General features: G+C 50.0%; 1 protein-coding gene across 2 annotated transcripts in view; it reads left to right on the top strand.

Annotated features, from left to right (window-relative positions):
- The window catches only part of tyro3 (TYRO3 protein tyrosine kinase), an 18,165-nt gene extending 7,048 nt beyond the window's left edge, over positions 1-11,117 (top strand). The window contains exons 7-19 of one of the 2 annotated variants that reach the window (XM_084481646.1): positions 1-160; positions 1,219-1,361; positions 2,005-2,143; positions 2,353-2,479; positions 2,860-2,951; positions 4,665-4,760; positions 5,036-5,113; positions 5,229-5,321; positions 5,712-5,833; positions 6,385-6,494; positions 7,282-7,441; positions 8,090-8,226; positions 9,670-11,117. The exon at positions 1-160 is cut by the window's left edge and continues 12 nt beyond it. In XM_084481646.1, coding sequence (XP_084337772.1) covers positions 1-160; positions 1,219-1,361; positions 2,005-2,143; positions 2,353-2,479; positions 2,860-2,951; positions 4,665-4,760; positions 5,036-5,113; positions 5,229-5,321; positions 5,712-5,833; positions 6,385-6,494; positions 7,282-7,441; positions 8,090-8,226; positions 9,670-10,024 — 1,812 coding nt within the window. In that variant the 3' untranslated portion in view covers positions 10,025-11,117. Of the gene's footprint in view, positions 161-1,218; positions 1,362-2,004; positions 2,144-2,352; positions 2,480-2,859; positions 2,952-4,664; positions 4,761-5,035; positions 5,114-5,228; positions 5,322-5,711; positions 5,834-6,384; positions 6,495-6,825; positions 6,993-7,281; positions 7,442-8,089; positions 8,227-9,669 lie in introns of those variants that run through there. The other variant, XM_084481647.1, reaches the window with a different exon arrangement.
- The last annotated feature ends 226 nt before the right edge of the window (positions 11,118-11,343 follow it).

Here is an 11,343-nt window from a genome sequence, read left to right as displayed (position 1 = left end):
GGTGGAGGAGTGTCTGAGCGGAGCGTCTCTGTCCCCCCCCACCGCCTCCACCTCCCCCTCCTCTCCTTCTACTCCAACTACTCGGCCCGGGCGGCCTGCAGCAACCAGCTGGGCCCCTCCCCCTTCTCCCCCTGGCTGGGCTTCCAGACGCCACAGACAGGTACCCCCCTGACCAGCTAACTACCAGCTAACTACCACCCTGACCGGCTTACTACCACCCTGACCAGCTAACTACCAGCTAACTACCCTCCTGACCAGCTAACTACCAGCTAACTACCCCCCTGACCAGCTAACTACCAGCTAACTACCCTCCTGACCAGCTAACTACCAGCTAACTACCCTCCTGACCAGCTAACTACCAGCTAACTACCCCCCTGACCAGCTAACTACCAGCTAACTACCCTCCTGACCAGCTAACTACCAGCTAACTACCCTCCTGACCAGCTAACTACCACCCTGAACCGGTAACTACCAGCTAACTACCACCCTGACCAGCTAACTACCACCCTGAACTGCTAACTACCAGCTAACTACCACCCTGAACTGCTAACTACCCCCCTGAACCGCTAACTACCAGCTAACTACCACCCTGACCAGCTAACTACCCCCCTGAACCGCTAACTACCAGCTAATTACCAGCTAACCGCCAACTCCCTACCACCCTGAACAGCTAACTACCAGCTAACTACCACCCTGACCAGCTAACTACCAGCTAACAACTCCCCTGACCAGCTCACTACCACAGCGTGTGTGTGTCTGTGTGGTGAGGTCTAGTCTCACAGAACAATCAGCTTTTGTTTGTGGCCTCAATCAACAAGTCCCAGATTCTCTCTTTCGCTCTATTTCTCTCTCTCTCTTTCTCGCTCGCTCGCTCTCTCGCGCTCTCTCTCTCTCTCTCGCTCTTGCTCACTCTCTCGCTCTCTCACTCTCTAGGCTTCATCTCTCAGATTGCAGAAGCAGATAAATAATGAAACAAAGGAGACGTTCTAATGTAAACATGGTAAAATATAGAAAGTCTAACCCTGTCCACCAGTGCCCCCTGCAGGAAGCGGGCGGTACTACACGCCCCCTTAAGGTCCTTAAGGTTATATAACCACTAACCACTAACCACTAACCCTAACCACTAACCCAGTGCTGTCCACGAAGCGGACGTAGCTAGGGAGCGCTAGCACTGTTAGCCATCTAGCGCGCTTCTCTGTCTGTGGTTTGACCCGACAGAGCCCTCGGTCGCTCCCGGGAACCTGACCTTTGACCTCGGGGAGAAGGATCTGCGTCTGGGCTGGGCGGGGCTGTCGGAGGCGGAGCTCCGGGGCCAGCTGTTGGCCTACAAGCTGCAGTGGAGCCTGGGAGGAGAGCGACAGGTTGGTCGTCAGACGCACGCCACTGTGTGTGTGTGTGTGTGTGTGTGTGTGTGTGTGTGTGTGTGTTGTGTGTATCGATACCTAGTTGTTTATAATCTGTGTGTATTTTCAGGAAGGTTTCTATGTATTTATATATTAATATCCGTGTTCATAGAATTGATACAGTTCATAATAATTAATATCTGATCCATCTCAGGAAGTCTGTGTTATGTTTATCAGTGTATTTAGTTGATAACGTTGATGTGTGTCTGATCTATTTACGGAAGTCTGTGTTATATTTATTAATGTATTTAGTTGCTAAAGTTCATCTGTGTCTGATCTATTTAAGGAAGTCTGTGTTATATTTATTAGTGTATTTAGTTGATAACGTTGATGTGTTTCTGATCTATTTAAGGAAGCCTGTGTTATGTTTATTAATGTATTCTGTTGATATTGTTCATGTGTGTCTGATCTATTTAACAAAGTCTATGTTATGTTTATTAATGTATTTAGTTGATAACGTTTGTATGTCTGATCTATCTCAGGAAGTCTGTGTTATGTTTATTAATGTATTTAGTTAATGTTCCTGTGTGTCTGATCTATTTAAGAAGTCTGTGTTATGTTTATTAATGTATTTAGTTAATGTTCCTGTGTCTGGTCTCAGGAGGCTCTGCTGTTTAAGGAGAACGCTGCCCGTCTGTCGGGGGCGGGCCGTTTCTTTAACTCCTCCTTCCAGGTCTCAGCCTGCACTGTGATTGGCTGTGGGCCTTGGAGCCGACCAATCACTGTGCTCCCTGCTGCTGGTAAGACCAGGTTCATGCTGGGACATGTGTGTGTGTGTGTGTGTGTGTGTGCCTGTTGCTATTCAAGAATGTACCAATACGTAACTAACCGTTTCCTGTGTGTGTGTGTGTGTGTGTGTGTGTGTGTGTGTGTGTGTGTGTGTGTGTGTGTGTGTGTGTGTGTGTGTGTGTGTGTGTGTGTGTGTGTGTGTGTGTGTGTGTGTGTGTAGCGGTGCCAGCGCCCCCCCTGCGGAGCCACCTCTGGGTGGGCGTGTCCCTGGGCGTTCTGGTCTTCTCCATGGTGGGGGTGGTCCTCATGGTCCTACGGCAGCGGTGGGACAAGGAGACGCAGTTCGGGTGAGTCCTGGAGAACCTTTATCACAGTCTGTCCTTCATCACAGCTACAGTCTGTCCTTCATCACAGTCTTCATCACAGCTCCAGTCTGTCCCTCATCACAGTCTGTCCTTCATCACAGCTACAGTCTGTCCCTCATCACAGTCTGTCCTCTATCACAGCTACAGTCTGTCCTTCATCACAGCTACAGTCTGTCCCTCATCACAGTCTTCACCACAGCTACAGTCTGTCCTTCATCACAGCTACAGTCTGTCCCTCATCACAGTCTGTCACCATCACAGTCTGTCCCTCATCACAGTCTTCATCACAGCTGCAGTCTGTCCTTCATCACAGCTCCAGTGTGTCCTTCATCAGTCTTCCTCCCGGTGTGTTTGTGTTCCAGGTCTGTGTTTAAGGACCCGGGACCGGACAGCGTTTCCTTCTTAGCAGCGAGGTCCTTCAACAGACACGGCCCGGACGTACCGGACAGCACCCGTAAGACGACACGACTCACTACCCCGACATGAGACTAACTACCCCAACATGAGACTAACTACCCCAACATGAGACTAACTGCCCCAACATGAGACTAACTACCCCAACATGAGACTAACTACCCCAACATGAGACTAACTACCCCAACATGAGACTAACTGCCCCAACATGAGACTAACTACCCCAACATGAGACTAACTGCCCCAACATGAGACTAACTGCCCCAACATGAGACTAACTACCCCAACATGAGACTAACTACCCCAACATGAGACTAACTACCCCAACATGAGACTAACTGCCCCAACATGAGACTTAACTACCCCAACATGAGACTCACTACCCCAACATGAAACTTAACTACCCCAACATGAGACTAACTACCCCAACATGAGACTAACTACCCCAACATGAGACTTAACTACCCCAACATGAGACTAACTACCCCAACATGAGACTCACTACCCCAACATGAGACTTAACTACCCCAACATGAGACTAACTACCCCAACATGAGACTAACTACCCCAACATGAGACTAACTACCCCAACATGAGACTAACTGCCCCAACATGAGACTAACTACCCCAACATGAGACTAACTGCCCCAACATGAGACTAACTGCCCCAACATGAGACTAACTACCCCAACATGAGACTAACTACCCCAACATGAGACTAACTACCCCAACATGAGACTAACTGCCCCAACATGAGACTTAACTACCCCAACATGAGACTCACTACCCCAACATGAGACTCACTACCCCAACATGAGACTCACTACCCCAACATGAGACTCACTACCCCAACATGAGACTCACTACCCCAACATGAGACTAACTACCCCAACATGAGACTTAACTACCCCAACATGAGACTTAACTACCCCAACATGAGACTTAACTACCCCAACATGAGACTTAACTACCCCAACATGAGACTTAACTACCCCAACATGAGACTAACTACCCCAACATGAGACTTAACTACCCCAACATGAGACTTAACTACCCCAACATGAGACTCACTACCCCAACATGAAACTTAACTACCCCAACATGAGACTAACTACCCCAACATGAGACTAACTACCCCAACATGAGACTTAACTACCCCAACATGAGACTAACTACCCCAACATGAGACTCACTACCCCAACATGAGACTTAACTACCCCAACATGAGACTTAACTACCCCAACATGAGACTTAACTACCCCAACATGAGACTTAACTACCCCAACATGAGACTTAACTACCCCAACATGAGACTTAACTACCCCAACATGAGACTCACTACCCCAACATGAGACTAACTACCCCAACATGAGACTTAACTACCCCAACATGAGACTTAACTACCCCAACATGAGACTTAACTACCCCAACATGAGACTTAACTACCCCAACATGAGACTCACTACCCCAACATGAGACTAACTACCCCAACATGAGACTTAACTACCCCAACATGAGACTTAACTACCCCAACATGAGACTCACTACCCCAACATGAGACTTAACTACCTCAACATGACTCACTACCCCAACATGACTAACTACCCCAACATGAGACTACCCCAACGTTGTGTTCTGTGTCTCCCTCTAGTGGTCAGTCTGTTGTGTTCTGTGTCTCCCTCTAGTGGTCAGTCTGTTGTGCTCTGTGTCTCCCTCTAGTGGACAGTCTGTTGTGCTCTGTGTCTCCCTCTAGTGGACAGTCTGGGGATCAACGAAGACCTGAAGACCAAACTTCAGGATGTTTTGATCCAGGAGCGACTCTTGACCCTCGGTCACCTGCTGGGCAAAGGTCAAACACACACTTTCATTTTTCTGTCTCTTGAATGTCTGAACTAGAATATTTCTCATGAATTAATGGCATGGATGAACCTCATCCATCCAGGATGAGATTTGACGGTGGTCTTAAAAGGACCTTCCTGTGCCTGCAGCTACAACAGCAGCCACTAGAGGCCACTAGCATACACAGTGCAGGTTGAATGTGTAGTAATGTGCTTGTGTTCAGGTGAGTTTGGTTTGACTTGTGTGTGTGTGTGTGTGTGTGTGTGTGTGTGTGCGTGTGCGCAGGGGAGTTTGGCTCGGTGCGGGAGGCGTCACTGAAGACGGGCGACTCGGTCCAGAAGGTGGCTGTCAAGGTGCTAAAGTGTAGGTGATGACATCAGGGGGAGGGGGGAGGGGAGGGAGGGGGGTCCTGATTGGCTGAAGGACTCATGGCTCTGCTGTCATACTGGTCGGTGATTGGTTGTGTTGTGTTCTCCAGCCGACGTGGACTCCTCCTCCGACATCGAGCAGTGTCTCAAAGAGGCCGCGTACATGAAGGACTTCACCCACCCCAACGTCATCAAGCTGATAGGTGGGCACCACACACGCACGCACGCACGCACGCACGCACGCACGCACGCACGCACGCACGTACGCACGCACGCACGCCGCACGCATGCACACTCATTCACATGCACACACAGACACATACACACTCACATGCACACACACTCACACTCACGCACACTCACTCATTCACATGCCCACACACACACACACACACACACACACACACACACACACACTCACTCATTCACATGCACACACACTCACTCACTCACATGCACACACACACACTCACTCACTCAGTACTTGTGGGGACCTTTTCTCATGGGTTGGATGTAAAGTCCCTGACAGAGGGACAAGAGGTCCCCAGTGATTGGCTGAGGGGCGTGTGATTGACAGGCCGCTGCTCCAACAGGCGTGAGCCTCCACCGGAGGGCGGGGCAGCGGCTGCCCGTTCCCATGGTGATCCTGCCCTTCATGAAGCACGGAGACCTGCACACCTTCCTGCTGCTGTCACGGCTGGGGGAGGAGCCCTACGTAGGAGACACACACACACACACACACACACACACACACACACACACACACACACACACACACACACACACAGTCTGTCTGAGTAACCTGTCTGTCTGTCTGAGTAACCTGTCTGTGTGTCCAGGAGCTGTCTGTGTGTCTGAGTAACCTGTCTGTGTGTCCAGGAGCTGTCTGTCTGAGTAACCTGTCTGTGTGTCCAGGAGCTGTCTGTCTGAGTAACCTGTCTGTCTGAGTAACCTGTCTGTGTGTCCAGGAGCTGTCTGTGTGTCTGAGTAACCTGTCTGTGTGTCCAGGAGCTGTCTGTCTGAGTAACCTGTCTGTGTGTCCAGGAGCTGTGTGTCTGAGTAACCTGTCTGTGTGTCCAGGAGCTGTCTGTCTGAGTAACCTGTCTGTGTGTCCAGGAGCTGTCTGTCTGAGTAACCTGTCTGTCTGTCTGAGTAACCTGTCTGTGTGTCCAGGAGCTGTCTGTCTGAGTAACCTGTCTGTCTGTCTGAGTAACCTGTCTGTGTGTCCAGGAGCTGTCTGTCTGATGAACCTGTCTGTGTGTCCAGGAGCTGTCTGTCCAGACCCTGCTGGGCTTCCTGGTGGACGTGGCCCGGGGGATGGACTACCTCAGCACCAAGAACATCCTCCACAGAGACCTGGCCGCGCGCAACTGCATGTCAGTCTGCCTGTCTGTCTGTCTGTCTGTCTGTCTGTCTGTCTGTCTGTCTGTCTGTCTGTCTGTCTGTCTGTCTGCCTGCATGTCTGTCTGTCTGTCTGTCTGTCTGTCTGTCTGTCTGTCTGTCTGTCTGTCTGTCTGTCTGTCTGTCTGTCTGTCTGTCTGTCTGTCTGTCTGTCTGTCTGTCTGTCTGTCTGTCTGTTGCCTGTTACACTTGCTTTCTGTCTGTCTGTCACACTAGCAGGTGTGTGTGTGTGTGTGTGTGTGTGTGTGTGTGTGTGTGTGTGTGTGTGTGTGTGTGTGTGTGTGTGTGTGTGTGTGTGTGCTGCAGGCTGAACGAGGACATGACGGTGTGTGTGTGTGTGTGTGTGTGTGTGTGTGTGTGTGTGTGTGTGTGTGTGTGTGTGTGTGTGTGTGTGTGTGTGTGTGTGTGTGTGTGTGTGTGTGTGTGTGTGTGTGTGTGTGCTGCAGGCTGAACGAGGACATGACGGTGTGTGTGTGTGTGTGTGTGTGTGTGTGTGTGTGTGTGTGTGTGTGCTGCAGGCTGAACGAGGACATGACGGTGTGTGTGTGTGTGTGTGTGTGTGTGTGTGTGTGTGTGTGTGTGTGTGTGTGTGTGTGTGTGTGTGTGTGTTGCAGGCTGAACAAGGACATGACGGTGTGTGTGTGTGTGTGTGTGTGTGTGTGTGTGTGTGTGTGTGTGTGTGTGTGTGTGTGTGTGTGTGTGTGTGTGTGTGTGTGTGTGTGTGTGTGTGTGTGTGTGTGTGTGTGTGTGTGTGTGTTGCAGGCTGAACGAGGACATGACGGTGTGTGTGGCGGACTTCGGCCTCTCTAAGAAGATGTACAGCGGGGACTACTACCGCCAGGGCTCCGCCTCCAAGCTGCCCGTCAAGTGGATCGCCCTGGAGAGCCTCGCCGACAACCTGTACACCTGTCAGAGCGACGTGGTACTGACCGCCTGCACTGACCGCCTGCACCGCCTGTCTGTACTGCCTGTCTGTCTCTAGCTGCCTGTCTGTACTGCCTGTCTGTCTCTAGCCGCCTGTCTAACCGCCTGTCTCTAGCTACGCGTCTGTAATGCCTGTCTGTCTCCAGCTGCTCGTCTGTACTGCTTACTGACCGCCTGTACTGCCTGTCTGTCTCTAGCTGCTTGTCTGTACTGCCTGTTTGTCTCTAGCCGTTCGTCTGTACTGCCTGTCTGTCTCCAGCTGCTCGTCTGTACTGCTTACTGACCGCCTGTACTGCCTGTCTGTCTCTGGCTGCTCGTCTGTACTGCCTGTCTAACCATCTGTCTCCAGCTGTTCGTCTGTACTGCCTGTCTGTCTCTAGCCGCCTGTCTAACCGCCTGTCTGTCTCTAGCCGCCTGTCTCTAGCTACGCGTCTGTACTGCCTGTCTGTCTCTAGCTGCTTGTCTGTACTGCCTGTCTGCCTATCCATCTGTCTGTCTGTCTGTCTGGGGGTCCGTCTCTGTCTGTCTGAGACGTCGTCACTAGATGGTCTACACCGTGCGGTCCCCTGTGGCCTGTGGCCGTCTGTACTGAGCCCCTGTGTCTGTGCTGCCTGCACTGAGCCCCTGTGTCTGTGCTGCCCCCTAGTGGGCGTTCGGGGTGACCATGTGGGAGGTGCTGACCCGCGGCCAGACTCCGTACCCCGGGGTGGAGAACTCCGAGGTCTACGAGTACCTCATCAAAGGAGAGCGGCTCAAACAGCCCCCGGACTGTCGGGACGACATGTGAGCACTAAACTACACACCAAACTACGATACCATACGTATGAGTACATTATTATGAACAACAAACAAACTACAAGCCATACTACACATGTGAGGACCTTATTAAACTACAGGTCATACTATACAACCGTTGGATCATATTATATCTGTGATTACCAAACTACAAGCCATAGTGTACATGTGAGTACCTGATAAAACTACACAGTAAACTACAAGACATACTGTACATGTGAGTACTTTATTAAACTACACATTAAACTACAAGCCATAGTGTACATGTGAGTACCTGATAAAACTACACAGTAAACTACAAGACATACTGTAGATGTGAGTACTTTATTAAACTACACATTAAACTACAAGCCATAGTGTACATGTGAGTACCTGATAAAACTACACAGTAAACTACAAGACATACTGTACATGTGAGTACTTTATTAAACTACAAGCCATAGTGTACATGTGAGTACCTGATAAAACTACACAGTAAACTACAAGCCATACTGTAGATGTGAGTACTTTATTAAACTACACATTAAACTACAAGCCATACTGTACATGTGAGTACTTTATTAAACTACAAGCCATACTGTACATGTGAGTTCCTCACTAAAATACACACAAACTACAAGCCTGACTATACATGTGAGTACGTTATTGAACTACACTCCTTACTGTACAACAGTGACGGCACCCGAATAGCCCTGCTGATAATGATATTATCAGCAGGGCTAGATATTATCAGGAGGCCATGATATTCATTACAAACAATGGCTGAGTGTTTGCTACGGTGCAATAACATGGATTTTGTATTCAACTATAGTTAATATTCCACTACACACTACATTACATTAACCTTCACCTGTCCTTACGTAGATGCTGGGGCTGTAGCCAGAACATTTAATGGTTAAGTTAGCTGACACCTAACCTAGTCGCTGGGGTCCTCCAGGCACGAGGCACAGGGGCGGTGTTGTTGGAAACTGGTTTATTGGAGAGTTTGTCAGACATTTGATACATGAAGCTGCATGGTGATCCATGCAGGAGATCTCCCTGTGAGTGTGTGCAGATGGCCGGTCCTAACCAGTAGCACTCTGACCACTCGATACACCACAGCACAGCACAGGTGTGCAGCCCCGCCCCGCCCAGCCCCAGAGTCCAATCAGAGACTCGGGCAGGTGAGGCTGCTTCGACCAGCCGTCCTCCACACCTGCTAACCCCCAAAAAACGGCCACGAAAAAAACATTTAAGACGTTTTGAGTCCATATGTACATCTCCTCCTACATTATTATTTTAAACTTTGCACTGACGTGGAGTTTACATGTGACCACATGATCACATGACATCATCCCATCAGATGTAATAATGAGGACATCCTCACATGCACGGTATCCATGGTAACCTCCTCCTCCTCCTCCCCTCCCCCCCCCCCCCCTCCCTCCCCAGCTACGAGGTGATGCACAGCTGCTGGAGCCCCGTCCCCAAGTGCCGGCCCAGCTTCCAGAGGCTGCTGGAGCAGCTGGAGGGCCTGGGGGCCGCCGTCTCCCCGCCGCCGCCGCCCCCCCCCCTCAAACAACCCCAGCTCTACGTCAACCTGGAGGGAGAGGAGGAGCCAGGGACGGTGTCAGCGTCCGATTGGCTGATGGCCAGCAGCGCTGCCATGGCGATAGGAGGAGACTGCCGCTACATCATGGGTCCGTGTGGGGGGGAGGAGGAGGAGGAGGAGGAGGAGAGGAGGAGCCGAGGCCCCCCCCCGCAGGACCCCCGAGACGAAGAGGACGACACCGTCATTCACGTCTGAGGTCAGCCTGGACTACTTCCTGTTCACCCCCCACCTCCCCTCCTCCCCCCACCACATACGGCTACTTCCTGTTTATGGGATGCTTCCTATCGACAGACTGAAGAAAAGGACAATGAAGAGCCATGAAGAGATCAAAATAAAACGTCCTGGACCAATCGTGGACCAGGGTGTGCCAACCCTGATGTCCGTCCCACCCCCACCCCCCCGTCCCCCCACCATGGGGTCTCTGCTGGGGTCCTCACTTTGACGCCTGGGATTCTGCACATGCTCAGTAGAACTTGGGACGGCTGGGTTGCAGTACCTTTGCTTGGTCGCCCGGCGGCCCTCCGCATTGACCTCTCTGGGTAACGTTACACACGTCTTCCTCCAGTCTGGACCAACGCCCATCGGTGTGTTATTCTTAACTGGGAATATTAACCTCAATGGGATATTAGCAATATGGTTTGATTTATTTTTATTTTTTTTACTGTGCCAATCTAAATCGTTTTAACAGTCGTGGCACTGGGATGATCCTAAATAGTTTCTTACAACTTACCTCCACATTCAGGTTAAGAATGTAGCATTTCCTGATGAACTACTTTTTAGTTTTGCTGCTGTGAATTCAATAATTCTACCAATAGTGACTTATTCTGCACATTGGGCATTTTATTAGACGGTAAATTAGCTTAATATATTAAAATCTGACGTAGATCTTAAAAGTATAGATGTAGATCTTAAAGTATATAAATGAACTCAATCGACAGTGTATATTATTCTTTTAGACAAAGCTCAACCTCATAAATAACCTCAGTGTTGACCCACCAGCGACAGTGTGGGGAGAGTTTTAATACTTAAGACGGGACGGGTTGGACTGGTCTGATACCGGTATTGGTATCAGACTGGTCTGATGTGTATCTAAGCCTGGTCTTATTTCAGAGACATTCCTTGTGTCGGGATCAAGTGTAGTTTGACGTAGACAACTTTCACTTCAAGTCTAGAAACTGGTTTCAATATTAAACCCTGCACATGGTAAAGTTGCACCATTCCCTTACCGGTTTTTTGGAAATGTTTACAGAATACGCTTTGAATGAATAAAGATTAAGTCGTTCTGTGAGACCGTGTGGCGCATCTTTTATTCAGAGAACCTTCCATATTAAACGACCACATTCGGACACACAGCTGACTACAGACACACAAATGACCACATTCACCCAACTGACTGCAGACACAACTGACCACGTTCAGACACACAGCTGACTACAGACACACAACTGAGAACATTCAGACACACCTGACCACGTTCAGACACGCAACTGACGACACTCAGACACGCAACCGAC

The sequence above is a fragment of the Micromesistius poutassou genome (assembly GCF_964030765.1).
Source record: "Micromesistius poutassou genome assembly, chromosome: 17".
Lineage (NCBI taxonomy): Eukaryota > Metazoa > Chordata > Actinopteri > Gadiformes > Gadidae > Micromesistius > Micromesistius poutassou.
Note: the sequence above shows the minus strand (reverse complement) of the source record. Positions and strands in the feature narration are given on the sequence as shown.